Source organism: Physeter macrocephalus, chromosome 7 (assembly GCF_002837175.3).
Source record: "Physeter macrocephalus isolate SW-GA chromosome 7, ASM283717v5, whole genome shotgun sequence".
NCBI lineage: Eukaryota > Metazoa > Chordata > Mammalia > Artiodactyla > Physeteridae > Physeter > Physeter macrocephalus.
The window spans coordinates 101,028,473-101,047,318 of NC_041220.1; the positions used below are offsets into that span (position 1 = coordinate 101,028,473).

General features: G+C 39.9%; 1 protein-coding gene across 1 annotated transcript in view; it reads left to right on the top strand.

Annotated features, from left to right (window-relative positions):
- Positions 1-18,846, top strand: part of TAPT1 (transmembrane anterior posterior transformation 1) — a 61,940-nt gene that overhangs the window by 13,829 nt on the left and 29,265 nt on the right. The window contains exon 3 of the mRNA XM_024119376.2: positions 10,935-11,053. Coding sequence (XP_023975144.1) covers positions 10,935-11,053 — 119 coding nt within the window. The remainder of the gene's footprint in view (positions 1-10,934; positions 11,054-18,846) is intronic.

The window sequence follows — 18,846 nt, forward strand, 5'->3', positions numbered from 1 at the left end:
CCAGCAGACGTTTGAGACAATGAAACACCTTGTTGCCTTTGGTCAGGATCATTAAACATGCGCAGCTATTATTGTGTTGCTGCTTTTCTGGGGAGTGCTAGGGTTCTGTGGAGGAGCGGAGGGCTGGAGGTGAGGAGGGAGGTGGAGGCCTGGGGGGGCACCCTCAGCAGCACTCCTCCCCAGGTGCAGCATCACCCTTATTTTGTGTATTGGAGTTGCTTTAAGATTTTGTCCTGGAGAGACCTAGGGGGTGATGTTTCTTTTGCTTGAGAAAAAAAAAAATTTTTTTTTAAAGTAAGTCTTGTGTCTTTCTTAAAACACTTTAACCTGCTTTTCAAAGCTCACTTTTTTCTACCAATGATAAGCCATGGCTGGAAATGTGAGGACACTGCTGGAGGCGTGGACCTCTGCAGCCTGGACTCTTGTCTGGGACAGTGCCGGCCTCATCCGCCCGCCTGTCTGAGCTGCTCTGGACTCCCATTTTGCTCTGGGAGAGCGCAGAGGGATTTGCCTGCAGTCACAGGCAGACTTTATGGACACGCCCGGGAAGCTGGTTCAACACAGAGAGATGTCCCATCTGACCCCTTCTATCATCCCACCTGTGGCAGAAATAGTCCTCTCATAATTCTGTCACCTCATCAGAGGCAGGTTCAATACACCCATCCTTCTCTCTTTATTAGCAACATTGAAATCACAAATAGGTTTCTGGGTGGATTTCTCACAGAAACTTGTAAGCGTTTCATGTTTGTTATTGTATTAAGTTGTCTTCTGGGGGAAATCCCTGCAGGTCTTTCTGGCACTGCAGTATAAACCATTGTTTTGCAAACTGTGGTCGGTTACAGGACCACTGATAGGTGGAGTAACCCATACGGTTACTAATGTTAGGATTTATTTTTTTTAATTAAAGAATAGAAAAAGTATCAGATTGCATTCATTGCCTGTGCTAAGGGTAAGTATTTTTTCTTAAAACTTAGGTCTCACTTCTGTGTGTGTAAAACGTATTAACGTCAGAAAAGTTGAATGGGCACTGCTCATGCACAGTTGTAATTATTCTAATCCTGTTTCCCATGAGAGAGGCTTTTAGCTTTAGGTCTATTTAGGAAATTTTCATTTAGTGTCTTAGAACAACACTTTAGCAATTTTACTGCTTAAAATGTACGAAAGAATGTCTTCTTTTTCAGTTTAGAGCAATTTCTTCTTCTAAGACTACGTGGAGCACAGAGGAAAGTTAGATTTCAGTTTAATTCCAGGCTTAAATGTCTCTCATAACAGCATGAATTCACTCTGCTCTCTCCAAGGCCTTTGTTTGATATGTGGGGATCCCATTTCAGACTTTTATTGTGAGAGGTGAGAGGCTATCTAGATGTTCACGCTAATCTAATTTATTTTTTATTGGTTTCCTTTGTGTTTGTCTATGTACAAACGCCATGTACAAGATCATCCCTTGTCCAAAGGCTAGTTTTGTCATCTGAGTGAATCCAAAACTGCAGGAAGTAGTAAAGAAATGCTCACCATAGCATTGGGTTGCTCAAAAAGTTCGTTCGGGTTTTTCCGTAAGATGTTACATGTTTCCTTAACATCTTACAGAAAAACCGGAACGAACTTTTTGGCCAACCCAATATTTTCTAAAATTCCCTAATGTATTTAAATACTAATTTAGAGAGATACAGCTCACTCATGCACTTATTTATTAATTTCCTCAGTCTTTGTTTTGAGTGCTCACTCTGTTCCAGGCACTTTTACAGTGTGGGAGTAGAGAGATAAACATAAGACTCGTGAAGGTAATGGCAAGGTGATGAGGAAAAAGAGGTCACTTCTGTACATTTTACAGCGTATGTGGCGGGGACAGGGGTGGTTGTACTAGGGAGATCCAGAGGTGGGAAATTGTCAGGAACACACAAGAAAGGACAAGTACACTGGAAGGTTGGGCTGGATCCAGGTTACTTTGAATGGTTAGGCTAAGGAGTTGAGACTGGCTTTGGGAGGAAAGTAAAATTTATTTCTCAAGAATACTTTTTGCTGTATAGGTAACAGAATACCTAATGGTGACTTAAACAAAAAGGTTTTTGAAAAAATTTTTAACAAGTGAAGAGGAAGGAGATCTTAATTGTTCCAGCGGATTAATGAGGCCAGCATGGACTCAAGTCCTTTTTATCTTTCTATTTCACTATCGCCGGCAAATTGGCTCTCAGTTCTCTTGTTGCTGCCTTTTAATAGAAAGATGACAGCTGCAACCTTGGGCATTACATCTGCATTATAATCAGAAACAAGAGGAGATGGACAGTGCCACCTTTTCCACTGTCCCTTTTATAAAGAATTAAAAGCTTTCCCAGAGGTGCCCCAGCATGCTTCCTTCCACTCTGTCTTATTGGCCAAACTGAGTCACACAGCCATCCCTGCTGCACAGGAGACTAGGCCAGTGAATATCACGCTTTTCCAACAAAGGGAGAAACAGATTGAGAATGATAATCGGGTTATCCACCCCTCAGAGCTCTGCTTCTGAAACATAGCAATGTTCAACATGGATTAGAAATAAGAGAAGCAGGGAGAGCTCAAGATCCCTCCATATATACGCACTTTCTTCAGATTAAAATCAATTGATTAATTTTACCTCTTAAGAAATTTATTCCTCGTGTTACATACATGTCATATGTGAGATGTGATTATTATGAAGCCTTATATCAAAATTACTTTTCTGTAGTTACATATGTTAATGTAACCTTGCCTATATCATAAGAGGTAGAAGTAAAATGAAAATATATTTTTGACTTTACCTTATAATTCAGTGCTTTTTGACAATCTTTTATTTCATCATTACCATGCTTTGTATGTTATAGTTATTTAATATTTTTTTTTAGATAATTGAATTCAACTGCTTAGACTTAAATAGAACTACTTAAGTTCATCAGGTTGAAGATACAAGTATGACAGTAGGTATAGAATATTGTGTTTGGGGCATAGACTTTGTTATTATTGGAAGGGAGAGGTTACTGTCACGGGGGGAGTCTTGGGGTCGAGGAACAACCTTAGCTTCTCATCTCGGGTCCGCAGGGAAGAGCCCGGTAGCCCGATCATGGTGTTCCTTTGGCTTTGACTTTCTTCGTCTAAGATCAGGCAGTTGGGGCTTCCCTGGTGGCGCAGTGGTTGAGAGTCCGCCTGCCGATGCAGGGGACACGGGTTTGTGCCCCGGTCCGGGAAGATCCCACATGCCGCGGAGCGGCTGGGCCCGTGAGCCATGGCCGCTGAGCCTGCGCGTCCAGAGCCTGTGCTCCGCAGCGGGAGGGGCCACAACAGTGAGAGGCCCGAGTACCGCAAAAAAAAAAAAAAAAAAAAAGATTAGGCCGTTGGACTAGGTCATCTCAGGAGGGTGGGTAGTCCATGACCGGGTGAATGAGTTTGCTGTCGAGGGGCAGAGGAAATGGGAGTAATGGAAACATTCACAGAAGGGACATTTTACATCTCTAGTGGAGGAACTTAGTTCTGCTTTTTTGAGAGTTGGAAGGGGTAATAACATTTAGGAAAAAATAATTCAAAAAGTTCCTTTCAAAATAATGAACTTAATGAAAATATATAAAGCCTTTTTGTTGTTTCACAGTGTAAATGTATATTAAGAAAATGTAGTTATAGCCAGTGTTTCACCCTTATGTCAATAAAACAGTCCTGAGATTTTGTTGTGAAACTAATAGAGAGTTCTTAGATCTGTTTATGGCAGTGATTTCTTGGGCATCCTGCTCGGTTTCTAATTTTCATGAAAACGTGTGGGGAATCATCCCCCTAAATTGTTCTCATGATGCAGCTCTTGTTTGTGACCCACCCTGACTCGACGTCCCACCACACGACTACTAAGACACCGGAAAGCCTAGGGTATCTGCTCATCTCAGCATCTCAGCAGCCTTGGCTGGTGTTCCTCCTGGCCTCTCTGACGCTTGTCACCCCTGGCTTGCAGCAGTGGTGACAGCAGCTTCCACGTGTCTTGTGTGATGGTCTTACCTTTCCTAACGCTTCTTGGCGTGGGGCAGGTGGGAGTGCAGATCCATTTTGGCGGGGGCACCAGTAGCCCACTTCAGAGGCAGGGCTTGGAGGTGATGAGGGATGGTCCAGGCATCCACGGCTTCCTTGGCCTGGTGTCGGCCCTGTACCTCTTAGGCACATAGGACCCATCAGATGGTTCTAGGGCAACCAGCCAAAGACTTCAGGCCTCCATCCCATTCACTGATGTGTTTAAAAGACAATTTGTGATCTTGGCACTGTGGGGCTATGTTATCTTTTTGGATCAGTAACTTACTTCTGTCACGTTAGCTTTGGAAACAGTCTAAACTCTTTCTCTTCCTCTCTCTTTGCATTGTGCTGTATCAGGCCACTGTGATGTCCCCCTCAGACTAGTGTTCTCCTTCTTAACTGTTCTGCTGCTTACTCAGCCTGCTGCAGTGCTGCTGGTTGCTCCCTGAAAAAAGCAGATTTGAGCCTAGAAGGTGTGTGACTGTAGCTGCAGCAGCTGCTAAGGCCTTGCAAATGTGCCGTCGGGTCCTGAGGGCGCACCCAGCCTTGTACATCACAGCCCTGTTTGTCCTTGCAAAATACCAAGTAATGGCCCCTGCCTCACGCAAGGGTTGTTGTAAGGACTAAGTAAGTTAATATAGGTCAAGTGCTTAGAATATTACAATATTCAACAATGATTAAAAATAAGAGAAGTAGGAAAATCTCAAGATCTTTCCATGTGCAGTCTTTCTACAAATTAAAATCTTCAATATATTTATTTACCTCCGAAGAAATGTATTCCTTGTGTTAAATATGTCAGGTATAAGTTGTTTCGAAGCCTTTTATCAAAATTACTTTGTTTTCCGTACGCACATGCGTTTATGTGACTTTGCCTGTCATAAAAGTACTTGGCTCCTTGTAATCCCTTTGTTTACCATCTCCTAGAGTGTAGACTTCCCAGGGGTATGAATTTTTGAATTTAGATGAATAAAAATTATTTTATTATAGGAATGACCTTGAAGCAGTAATTGTTTTCAAAGTCAGTCATTTGTAAACTTCCTTACTGATAACCCATTCTCTTTGACATCCTTTTAATTGATCCCCGCATGTGAGTTTGTTGAGAACTTCCAGAACACAGGATAAAGATTTGTGCCCCTTAGTGAGTAACTGAGCTGATTCCTGACCGTCTCATCTGATGATCACATTCTGGCCACACAGCCTCCCGCTCACGTTGCACCTGAGCACGCTCTTGTCTTTGCTTGAAATGCTGTTCCTCCTTTCTGTGCCTGGCGGCAGCTAGTACCCATCTTGTCTCCTGGTGGGAGACCTTTGCCAACTCTGTTCCTCCCTCCCCCAGGTGCCCATCCCAAGTTCATACCACCCCCCCGCCCCCAGCTCACTGCTCAGACCTGATCTCAGCGCATTCAGAGCACATCCTTCATCTAGCCCTTACTCTGCAGTCTGTGTCCCACTCACTAGATTTGAATTCCCTGGGGAAGATGTCCTTCCTAAATGACCTTTTAACCCCCATGTAGAATTAAGCAGGACGAGGGTTCTGCTCTTAGAGGAGTAGACCCAGAGCTTTATAAACTGAGACCAGGGGAAGGAAAGAAAACACCCTTCTTGCTTTACTACTGCTTCCCAACCCCCACCCCAGAGCAGCCGCCCTCAGCTCTGGACACTACTTGGTGGTCATGGTGGAGGAGATGGATTCAGAATTGCCAGAAGGTGGTTTGTGCAACTCAAAGAGGCATATTCCAGAATCACTGTGCTTTAATTTTAGCCATAACATTTTATTTATTGAAATTTCAAATGGCATTAAAAGGAAGGCAGGAGATTTTTGTCAAAAAAGGAAACATTTTAAAAAGGTTAAGAAACCTTGCTCCACTCTCCACAGAGAGAGGCTGACATTTTATTTGTTTATTTCTTTTGAGGCTAGTATTTTTCCTATGATTGAGAGCAATAGTATTAGGTTCAAAATGAGTGTGGTAAGAGCTGGTTGTGGAAATTTTCACTAGTGTGTGATGTTTTGTTGACCAGAAGTGTTACAGAATTGTTGTAGTTTTAACATTGATGTTCAGTTATTAAAAACCTGTTAAATCTTTTTTTTTTTTTTTTAAACGTACAAAGCCAAATCCAGTGGCGAGGTTGAGGCTGAGTGACAGGTGTCTTCAGTAGAAATAGTGCTTCAGTTTCAAAGCCATGTCTTCTGCAGACCTACTGGCCTTGCCTTTACTGCTCAGGAACTGGGCAAGCTCCCGAGTTTCACTGCGGAGTCGGGGCAGGGGCGGTGTACTCGTGTTGGAGGTGAGGATGGACAGAGGCCCTCAGGCCCTGTGCACAGCACCTGCCCAGTGCCTGGCCGTATTGCCCAGTACCCGTAAAAGGCTTCTGAAGCCCTTCCACACAAGATCTCCCGCCAGACAGAAAGACCAGGGAACATTAGAGCATGCAATACGTGTTTCGTTAAGAGAGAGAAGGAGGAACAAATCAAAGACTGATCTAGCTCTGGAAAGTTTTCACACAAAACCTTCTGTAGCATTTTGTCTTCCATCCCCGGGAAAATAACACGGAATGGAAAAGAAGTACAAGCCAAAAACTCCAGTGTGGGGTTTCTTCTGGAAGTTTCTCCATTATGCTTTGGTTTTCTGCATTCTGTTATTCATGTAGTAGCCAGTTCAAAGAGATGACGTATTTATAAGGCCTCCCCCACCCCGCCCCCCGCAGCTAAAGTAAGATACCGCCTTCTTCAAGATGGATAAAGTGAGGCGGGGCTGGAGCAGCAGTACCAGAGGAGGAGAGAAATGGGGAAACGGGGTGAGAGAGCAACAAGGGTCCAGTGCGCAAGGCATGACTGTCAACTGATAAGACGGATGTTCACCTGTGATTTAAAGAGACATGTTCCAGAAGCATGGTGCTTCTTTGATTTTAGCCGCAACATTGTATTTATTTTGAAATTTCAAGTGGCATTTAAAGGAGATTTTTGTGTTTCTCAAAAGGGAAACAGAGTGTGGCATATGACACCAATTTCATTGCTTTATAGTCACACCTTGTGTATTTCAGGGCAGATTTCATTAGCTGCTACTTAAGACTGCTTGAATGCTTTATGATTATTTGGCCCAAATGAAGAGGAAATAGTACTTGCCTATTTTATCAAGATGCCATACAAATTAACTGAAGGTGTGAAAGTACACATTATTCTTGTTAATAATATATACTCAAACCTTTTAATTTTATTAAGATAACATTTTCAAAGCTAGCAGTAAATCTATATATGTGAAATGTTTATGCCTTTTGTAAATTTGGTTCATTAAATGCCTTTTATTTCTGCATTTTTTATGACACTAGGCAAATTGGCAAAAGACAAGTTAGCACAAAGAAAATTACGTTAACTCCTATGCCTAGCAAAAATAGGGAGTAAGATCTTTTTGCTGTGCTTAAACTGCTTCAAAGAGAACATGTAGGGCCTTGAGGCAGACAGACCCAGGCGTGAATGCCAGTTCCTTCACTCTGACCCACAGCCTTGGGCTGGTGTTCAGCCTCCAGAGCTGTGGTTTCCTCATGTGCTGAGCAGGGATGAAAATCACTAGCTCAAGAGCTGATGGGGGTTTAAGTAGTCAGCACTCAGCACTCGCCTGGAGGACGGAGAACACAGGAGTCCCTCTTGGCACATCTCCTTCAGACTCCTGGAAAATTAAATAGATGCCGCCAGGCTCACACTCAGCCCAGCAGGGGTTTCTTTACCTCCCTCAAGGATGAATGTTTTCAGGATTACATCTTGTTTACTTTTTAAGGAAGTTTTCTCATTTTCATTTGTAAAGAATTTAAGAGAATGCTGTGCTTTGTGAAAAAAAGTTAACACCTGAACAGTAGATAGAGAAGTTGGGTCACTTTTCCGTGTTTCTAAACCCTGAAAGGCATCTCTATTGCTTTACTTATATATTGCATGTTCTCACATAGATGGATGCCTTCTTTCCGCCCAGTTGAAGTTTCTTTAGATCACAGCCACTTGCTTTCCTTCCATTTTATTTTTTATTTTTAAAATTTTATTTATTTATTTATTTTTGGCTGCATTGGATCTTCGTTGCTGCACGCGGGCTTCTTCTAGTTGCGGTGAGCGGGGGCCATTCTTCGTTGCAGCGCGCGGGCTTCTCGTTGCGGTGGCTTCTCTTGTTGCAGGGCACGGGCTCTAGGCGCCATTATAAACCATAATGGAAAAGAATATGAAAAAGGAGGGCTTATGGTTTATCACAGGATATTGAGTATAGTTCCCTCTGCTATACGGTAAGAGCTTGTTGTTTATCCTCCCCTTCACATTTTAAACCAGCCCAGTAAACTCAGTGGGCAAGAAAAAAAGCGTCCCCCCACTGTATGCTGACCACATAAAGATGACCTGGAGCTGTCGATATGACAGATCTCAATATTAAAATGGAAGGAGGGACTTCCCTGGCGGTGCAGTGGTTAAGAATCCGCCTGCCAATGCAGGGGACACGAATTCGAGCACTGGTCTGGGAAGGTCCCACATGCCACGGAGCAACTAAGCCCGTGCGCCACAACTACTGAGCCTGCGCTCTAGAGCCCGCGAGCCACAACTACTGAGCCTGCGTGTCACAGCTACTGAAGCCCACACGCCTACAGCCCGTGCCCTGCAACAAGAGAAGCCACCGCAATGAGAAGCCCGCTCACCGCAACGAAGAGTGGCCCCCACTCGCCGCAACTAGAGAAAGCTTCACACAGCAACGAAGAACCAAAAGCAGCCAAAAATAAATTAATTAATTAACCAAAAAAAAAAAGAATATGAAAAAAGAATGTCTGTATGTGTATAACTGAGTCACTTTGCTGCACAGCAGAGATTGACACAACATTGTACATCAACTCTACTTCAATAAAAAGAAAAATTGAAAAAAAAAAGTGAAGGGGAAGGCCCGTTAGACTTTTGTTACTGTTGTTTACCATGATACTAACAGATTCCTCTAAGCCTAAGAAAGGTGACTGTTCTTTAAAAGAATGTTTGATTCTTTAAGAGACAGTTTTCTTCATGATTACTTTTCTCATCGGTGTTCTTACTCATGCTTCTTCCTCCCCTGGAAAGCTTCCTTCCCCTGTTCCCACCCCTGCACCCCCGCCCAGTCTCCTCTCCAGGTGTCAGTAGCCCTCATCTCAGATGTCATTAAGAGTCTCCTCTTCTATGGAGCTTTTTCTAAATCTCCCAAAGTTGCGTTGGCCATTCTTTCTCAGGGTTCCCCTGTTCCTTGTATACTTAGTGCTGTCATAGCAGCCGTTACCTCTTCATTGACCTCCTTTATCTACGTGCTGGTGTCTCTGTGAAAATGCGAATAAACTTGCTGAGGGCAGGAACCCCATCATGAGGTCCTGCCTGGCTCTGTGCCCGCCAGGTTGAGCATCTTACTTGGCCCGTATTAACGGCTTAGTAGATGCTAATGAATGAGTGATGTGTTAATCCCCAGTGTAAGGTCACGAGAAAGACAGCCACTTACGAGGACACAGCAAAATACCTTCTGGGAATGTCAGGTTTCTGTCATTTTCTGCCTTTGGAGTGTAAACAACAGATCACCAGCAAACAGGGAAAGGACTCTTGGTGACAGGAGAGTAATAAGTAAGGACCACTAGCTTTAGGTGGACCTTGCTCAGTCTTTTATAGCACTCCTTTGTGTGTAAAACAAGGGGACAGACACAGAACTGTGACTGTGCTGACGACAGGGTGACTGACTCAGACCAACTACTAAGAAACCTGGCACATATATGTATACATACACATATGTGTGTGTGTATATATATATATATTTTTTTTCCTTTGAGACATTCTTGCAAAAAATTAATAAAATGTGTCCTTTCTTATAAAGGTGTGTTAGTTTGCTAAGGTTGCAGTAACAAAGTACCATAAACAACAGAAATTTGTTTTCTCACAGTTCTGGATGCGAAAAGTCCAAGATCAAAGTGTCAGCAGGGTTGGTTTCTTCTGAGGCCTCTCTCCTTGGCTTGTCTTCTCCCTGTGTCTTTGTATTGTCTTCCCTCTGTGTCTTGTCTGTGTCCAAATTTTCTCTTCTTATAAGCATACCAGTCATATTGGATTAGGGCCCACCCTAATGACCTCATTTTAACTTAATTAACTCTCATCTCCAAATACAGTCACATTCTGAGGTACCAGGGTAGGCCTTCAACATCTGAATTTGGTGGGGAGGGATGCGATTCTGCCAGTAACAGTGTGGATTTTAAGTGCTTAATATATATATGTAAGACAGTTTATTGACTAAGAATACATCAAGTGTTGTGTGTGAGGGTGTATATATCATACCATGTTTGTGTGTCAGACATACAGAAAGTCACCACTCTTAATTAAAACAGTGGAGTTTAGTAGCTTGGGTATGGCTACTTCTCTAAGCCATCAAAAGATTCTGTCCTCCTTAATGTGGCACGTATACAAGAAAGGGGGAAACATTACAGATATTAGGAGCTATTCCTCCAATTAAGAATAATGCCTTCTTTGTACAGCAAGTTAAAGTATACATGAAATTTTGTTAAAATTAATAATCTCTTTACATAAGAGTAAGGTTAGACTTGACAAGTTTTATCTGAAAGGTTTTCTATAATATCCCTAAAGTTTGAGGAAGTACCCAGAAAGCTACATCAGATGCTGTGGTCAAGGGCAACTTGTGTTTTGAGTAATTGACTTGTGTAGGTGGTAAACCAAAGGCTCTGGAAGAAGAACTACAAACTTGCATTTTGAAAAGGGATTTTTCATTGGAATATGGCTTGTATACACAAGGAGAAGTACTAACTTGTTATTCCCATACATCAGTTATAAGAAATGAATTTCCTACAAAGTTTAGAAGTTTAGAAATTCCTTGATTGTTTGAAATTTTCATCTGTAATATTTTGAAGAATATTTATTTTACATTTTGTTTTTCATGTTCTTCTCCGCTTTTAAAATCCAGCTCATGGTTTTTGGAATCTTTCTGTGCCTGGATGCATTTCTGTATGTGTTCACCCTGCTTCCTTTAAGAGTTTTCCTGGCGCTCTTCAGGCTCTTCACACTGCCTTGCTATGGCTTAAGGTAAGTTTAAGATTATGAACTATTTTAAACATTTAAGTTATTTTTACTACTTGTAGTTGAGCTAAATAATCACTTGCATAGATTTTTTAGAATAGGGATAATCATTAAGTTTCTTTCACACTTTGGCCCTTAATGCATAAACAAATGCTGTCTATCTTTTTAATGAATATTATATAATATGCTTATATAATATTTGTACTTTTTATATGTACATTTTTTTTTCCAAATGGTTTTGGACCAGAACTTTGCTTTGGCCAGTAAACAAATGTTAATAATGTAGGAGGCTGTGAAGAAGAAGAGAAAAGGCCTAGCACTGAGAGTCAAGGACCAACCACATTGCCACTGTGCTAGCTCAGCCTGTACTTCTATTTTCTTCAAGTCCCTTGGCCTCCTGGGCATCATCTGTAAAGTGAGGACCAGGTGCTAGGCTGGGAGGTGGGCGGCAGCTGGCATCAGAATCTCCTAGGGAGCTCTTAGTACAGGGTTCCTCCTCTATCTCATTTGAGAGTCTCTGTCTTCATGGCCTAGCTAGCCTTAGTTACTGCTTACAGGTGAGACCCCCCCCCCTCTGATTTGTGAGGCGGGGAAAGCTCTTGAAGACCATTGTCCTGGTGGGAAGGATCAGACAGTCTGGCCCAGCATTGATTAACTGATGAGTCATGAGCAACTACTAACTTCTCTAAGCTTGTGTCCGCATCAGTAAAAAGGGGATGTTTAGAGCCAGCATCTTTTACCACAAAGACTGAGAGATGTAAAAAGAATACCTAGTGTAGTGCCTGGTTCGTAGTAGACAGGAATAAATACTAGTTTCCTTCCTTCCTTCTCTTCCAAAACTAGGAACAGGAAGATGAAAATGTAAAGCTTATGTGAATCTTAATGCTTTTTTGGTCTTGAGGTTAGAAATTTGGATTTTACAGGTTTTTTCTCTGTGGTTACATCAACATGCCTCTGCTCTGTGTGGTCACTCTCTGTAACATTATTACAGTGTTCTTAGCACAGCTGCCCAATTTACGTTTCTCACATGCGTCATTTTTCTAAATACGTTTCATTCCGAAAAAGTTACAGAATACTGAAATGGACAATAATATGTGAAACTTTATTTAACTATAAAGTAGGTGACTCTTCCATGGTATAGTAAGTATATGAATAATAAAATTATCAGTAACCATGGAAACTGAGTTATAAAATTATTGATCAACATTACAGAATTATATGTTGATTTTTTTTTTTAAGACTAAAGTCATGGAAGAGTCTCTTTTAAAGTAATAAACGAGCATATACTCGATATTTAGTACGTACTGAATAACACATACAGTCCTTTTAAAAATGGCCTTAATCAGTCTTAATAAGGAAGAAATCCTTCCAGTGTAAATTGGAAGAATTTATCGATCATGATGATCACATTGTGATAAGAGTAAAAGCTCTTCTTTGCAAGATGGCATGGGGTAGATTATAAGAATTAAGATCACATCATTGTTATATGTGATACTTTATATTCTATAATCTTCCTCTCCTTCCAGAATGAAAGAATTATGTTACATATTTTATTAATTTCTTGTTAATCAAATGGGAGGATCTTTTTTAGGAATTTACCGTCAACTTTAAAATATTCAAGTACGTGCTTTATGCCTTTGGGAGAATTTTTAAGAAGACTTTATTCATATCAGCAAACCTTTTTTTTCAGACATTTGTAGCCTGGTACTCCAATATTCAGAAAGCCTAACCTTGTATACTATCACTATTCCTTTATCACTATTGGGAGCTCAATAGAATCATGGTTATTTCAGTTACCTTTTCAGAAGACCAAGAAAAAAATCTAAGACATTACTAAATGGAAGTCTTCATGTGTGATTGCATAACAAGAATAGACGCATGGAAAGTTGGATAAAGCCCAGGTGAGGCTACCTGACATAAAATAACTCATGTCTACACTTTGAGCTAGATTACTTTTTAGTTATTCTTTGATCAACAATGTGAGGCAAGTTCATGCTCTAGCTGTCTTTAAGCGAAAGGCTTTTAAAGACAGAGCATGTTCTCCGTGGCTGTTGGCACGATGAGATATAACATTCAAAGGATGTGTAACCTAAAATCAACAAGAGCCATCTTGTTGTTACACAGGCATCTAAACTGTGTCCCTTGTCACTTGGGGAGCAAGGCACCAAAGTAGCATTAGAGAAGTCTTTCAGTGTTTGTTCTAAAAACTGGGAGAGGTGTTGCAGAGAGCTGGGAAGCCTTCATCCTCTACTCCTTGTTGGCTTTAGTGTGAGTGGTCGATGGTCCCTGGAGCCAACCTTTTCTAGGTATTTTAAGGGGTTTTTTTTGGCATAAAAAGTAAAGGTGATAACTTTTGTATATTACTTTAAAATACTTTTCAATCTAAATTAATCTGAATAACATTTTAAAACAGAATTCAAGTCCGTTCTATTTTCAAGTTTTTATGGCCAAACTGATACTAGAGGGCAGCCCATCACACTACAGTGAAGACTCGGCTAAGTTTTCCTGGGCAAACAGTTCTTGCTATTTCTGCAGTCTGGATCAACTGAAAAATTACATTTTATGCCATCACTAATAAATATGTGTATATATAACGTGAAGTGCAGTTAAAATTATATAACAGAACTTCAGCACTTTAAATACTCTGAGTGTAGGCAGATTATACAGAATATGAAGATACTGCTTTCCTGTCTTAGTGCCTTAAGTATACTTTATCAGAAGTAGCAAAACTATAGTTAATATAAAGTCTAAGACCTTTCAAATATTTTAGGAATATAAAAATACATTTTATTTTTACGAAATTACTAATCAGCCAAGTTTTGTCTTCTTATAGGTTTTCTTCCAACATTCTCTACTTCCATTCAAGATTATTTGATTTGTCTTGCCTGTAGCTGTATCATGTCCCATCTTTCTAACAAACAAAAAGTGCTCTTTCCTTCAGTCTGACTTTATTTTTTCAAAGAGATAAGAAGAAATTAAAGAGACCAGCAAAGAGGTTGATTGTATTCTTTTTTCTGTTTTCTTTTTCTCACTCTCCTGTATTTTAGTTTTCTTTCTGTTAAAGAAAAAAGAAAGTTACTATTGATATCTTCCTAGTCTCTTAGTTGTTTGAAATTTATTCCCCAAAAGAAGGGTGGGGGGTGGGAAGGGATATTTGTCAAAGTAATCAAGATGCTGACATGAAAACAGCAATAGTTTGCAGGCTCTAGTGCTGTGGTTTCAGTGTCACATCATAGCAGAGTACTATTATTGCCCTCTTTTCAGAGATGGGATTGGTGTTTTCACCTCCTCTACGTGCAGAGTTATATCTGGTACAGCATTTGTGAGAGGCTTATGAAAGCTGACAGCCTCCCGGGTTTTCTGCTTTAGAATTGATTTTTTGAACCTATTTCTAAATCTTCTGCAAACTTGCCATGGGTTTTGGTTTGCGGGTATTTGTCAGTACTGACAACTAAATAGACTTTCTGCCTTTCATTAAGCCTGAGGGCCAGGGTGAATCTGCAGCCCTTAAGAAACCAGCCTTTATCGTGATTGCTCCCCTGGTGGACATTTTGCCAGCTTTTGACCCTGTTAAAATATTTTTCATTTTGAGATGTTGGCAGGGTAATTTTCTTGACTCGGTAGTTGTATGTGTGTTATCTGCAAAGGGTGCACTGCTTGCATAAAAAGTTTAAACCTGTCCTTAGTAATTTCAAGAATATTTAGGTGAAAACTATTGCTAATGAATTTACAGTCTTGAAAAATCTTTGCCCTAACTATTTTGTTGTAGACTAAAATAAAGAAATACATCCAGATTCTTTAAAAGTCAACTGATTTATGTATGTCTTCCCTCTTTCTCAGGATAGTATACTTTTTTAAAAACATTTAAGAAACTTCTTGAATTAGAATAATTTTTTTAATGATGAGGACATGAAAATCAGAATTAAGTGTTGATTTATTATATGAAGTATCTTTGTTTCTTGTAAGAATGAAAGTATTTTGTTTTTTAGAAAAGTAGACTGCTCTATATTTTGCTAAGGAGGTATCCAACATTATTTTTTCCAAATTTACTTACAGAATAAATAAATAATAACCAGTTGTATGTGTGTTTTTAATTTACCTGGCATTTTTTTCTGAATCCTTTTTCCTCCTCCAACCTGTGGCTTCATTTTGTGTTGTAGAAGCCTCAGTCACATTTGAGTTAAAAGTTGAGGGAGATTGTAGAGAAAAGCAATACTATCTGGTGCCAGGAACTGATAGTTTTGAAGACTTTGCTAAAATATTTTAGACAGTAATAAGTGTAGAGTAGGTTTAAGTAATAAATGCTAGAGTATTTTTCTTTTACTATTGGAGCAAATAAAATATGTGCAAGTAAATTTTACTGATTTCTCACCTCAGTTTTAGGCATAACTCTTACTTGAGGCTTTCTGTACTTTTTTTGTTTTTAAGAGGCAATGGTGGGCTTCCCTGGTGGCGCAGTGGTTGAGAGTCCGCCTGCCGATGCAGGGGATGCGGGTTCGTGCCCCAGTCCGGGAAGATCCCACATGCCGCGGAGCGGCTGGGCCCGTGAGCCATGGCCGCTGAGCCTGCGCGTCCGGAGCCTGTGCTCCGCAACGGGAGAGGCCACAACAGTGAGAGGCCCGCATACCACAAAAAAAAAAAAAAAAAAAAAAAAAAGAAGCAATGGTGTCTTTTTCTTTTGAGAATTTATCCCACAGAAAGCTCTCATCTCCCGAAGAATTATGAATTTCAAATGCTTGAGAGTTTCTTAACCCATTGGGTTTCTTCCGTATGCCTTACCTCCTCCAAGGTAGTTCTACCTAAAATTAACTTCACACATATGAACACACACACATATACATAATAGATTTTTCTCTTTTTAGATGTAAGCCTTATTTTTGGCCTGAGTGATTCACGCCACCCCTGTTGCGCAGGTAGGGAGAGCTCTTGGAAACTTTCTCTGCGGAAACAAGTACGTCTGTCATTTCCTCTTACCAGGGCTGGTCTAAGTGGCTGATTTGTAGAGAGCAATATATTTGTTAGAGAGTCTTCCTAACCTCAGGTTTTATTGTCCCCTGTTTCTTCACCATGACGCTCTAAGTAGCGTAGCAACATTACAACCTTCTCTCTTTCTTTCTCTCTCGTAAATCAGACCGAAGGGAGGAGCACTTTCACTTCCTTTGTAGAATGGAATGTGGTGTCACAGGGACTCCTCGTGGTGAGTAAACCCTGATTTTTCCTTCTGTACTCTCGGCCAAATTGACATCAGTACAAACGAATACTGATTATAATGAAAAAATGTAGACATAACCATTTGGAGACGGACACATACTGAAGAAAATGTGGTTCCCTGTCCTTACGTGGTCATAAAGCTTTGTCCACATTTGTGCAGGATTTCACCATGATCTCATCTCACATAAGAAAATCACTTGATAAAATGATCTTTAATTATAGATGTCGGACTAGACCTGGCATCAAGTACTTCATTCCCAATGCCACATCCATCAGCTGAGCCCTTCAATGTGAGCAGTTTTTATTTTGCATCCTCCAAGCACCAAACATAGCTTATAAAACTAGTGGTTTTTTCCTAGTATAGTTTGAAATTATTTTCAAAGCCCAAGGAACGCTTTAATCATTCAGTTTAAGCTTTTATAATTATTTTTCTACTGTCTGTCGCAAAAACTTAAGATTTAAAATTTTCAGTCTCCTAATTGAGGAAAACATCTGAATCTTAATACTTTATTCCAATTTACTCTAAAATTATAAAACGACTTCTCTTTCAAAAATGGAGACCATTTTTAATATTTCACGTTTTTTTCAATAGTGCTTGTATATCTTCATTCTTTCAGTTATACCACAAATAGCTAAAAATGTTAAAAGGGAAAGAGAGAAAAAAAGAAAGATCCAGTCTGCGTATTTTGTAATGAAGTAGCTCATGCTGATGCCTTGGCATGTTTCAACACCAGTTTGAAAATTAACTAGGCAGGGCTTACCCCAGTTCTCTTAATCATTTGTGTTGCCTCCTCTTCTTTCCTGATCTTGTTCTGTTCACTATCAGTTTTTACTTTAATCTTACTTGGCATAGTACCTTCTGCTGAACAGGGTGCAGAAAAAGCCCACACCTGATCATCTTGGTTTACTACGTCATTCTCTTCCCCAAAAGTGCCCTTGAAACAACTGGGTCACTTTATTCGGTAATTGTGCAAATCCAGGGAAAGTATTTGAAAGACCAAAAGATAAAATTTAGAAATGTAGACAATTTAATTTCTGTAAGAGTGGCTTAACTTGAAAATTAAAAAATTTTTTAAGTTCTGTTGACTATCTTGTTTAATATTACTTGTCTTGTGATAACTGACAGCCAGCTGTAAATTAGATTAGTGGGTTTTTCACTTTGTCCAACAGCTTCCTCCATTTGTTTATGTGTTAGTGTGGGATTTTCAGTGCTTGCAAAACGAATTGCTAGTAACCACTGTTTAACAGGCATTTATAAGGAAGAGCTTCAGCCTGAAAGTATTGTTCATAAACCAATTCAGAGTTGATTGGCAGGGCTGTAGATAAGCTTCTTATGGAGTTGGAAATACTTTATCATATATCATATCAAAAAATGTCCTGGCAGAGAAGGAAACAAATGCTGGAACTGGTTCAGGTTGTTTTAACCAGCTGAACTTATTTTGAGGTTAGATCTCTTCCTACTCAGAGAAGCTGTGATGCCCCCTTAGAAACGATTTTTTTATTTTTGCAACTTTCCTTTTTCATTTACAGGGAAATTTATATGAAAACAAGACCCTTGTTTCTTAAGAGTTATGCTGCTTTTATTTTTTCATTTGAATAAATCCCCTTAATTTTGAAATTAAGGAGAAAATCAGAGTCATCTCTGTAGCACCCAGTTGTAATGTAAGCAATGGAAAATTTTCACCAAAGCAGAGAGTGCACAGAAAGCAGTGCACAGATCCAGTGGAAATAGTCCTTTTTTCCCTCTTTTTAGAAATGAAAAATTATAGCTATTTTTGGTTTTTAGCACAATAATTTTTCCATATGAGATGACAGTACAGTGATAAATTATACAGTATTAAATTATGCTGAAAGATAAAAGATACTGAGTTGCTGATTCCTGTAAGTTTAAAAGTTAAAGAAAAGTCTGGGATGGTAGATGGGAGTGAGAACATGCCTTCTGGAGCCAGATGCAGAGGGTCAGATCCCTGGTCCCCCACATCTAATTCCTGACCATGCAGCTGCAGGCACGTTCTTGATACTCTTTGCGTCATCTGTGAAATTGGGATGGTGATGTACCTTCCTCATAGGATCTCATAGGATTGTCGTGGAAACTAGAACAGATACGTGCCAAGTGCCTAGAATGGTGCCTGCCTCATAGGACCTGTGGATTGTAGCATAAGGTGTTTCTTCAACTGTTCCGCCATTTTTACAGCCTGGTTTAATCCTAAGCAAAAGAAAGCTAAATTAAAGTTGTTTATTTAAAATTAAAAAATTTTAATTTATTATCATCTTGGTTTAAAATGTGTGGTATTACGTTATTTGGGGAGACAGCTTTCCAGTGTTTGGTAGCTAATTTCTAACAATGACTTGTATCAAATATAATATTCCTCCTTAGATATACTAACACACTGTTCCTTTGTTGCAAATGTTTATAAAGAAACAATATTGGACAGATATGTATTAAAAATCCTTTTATCTCTTAAATAAAGTGCTTTGACTGAGATAACTTAACTAAGTAGATGCCAATCTAGTACCAAAAGCTCTAAGTATAGATTTCTACTTTAATTAGTTATCTAAATCTTTTTGGTAATTAATGTAAATTCATT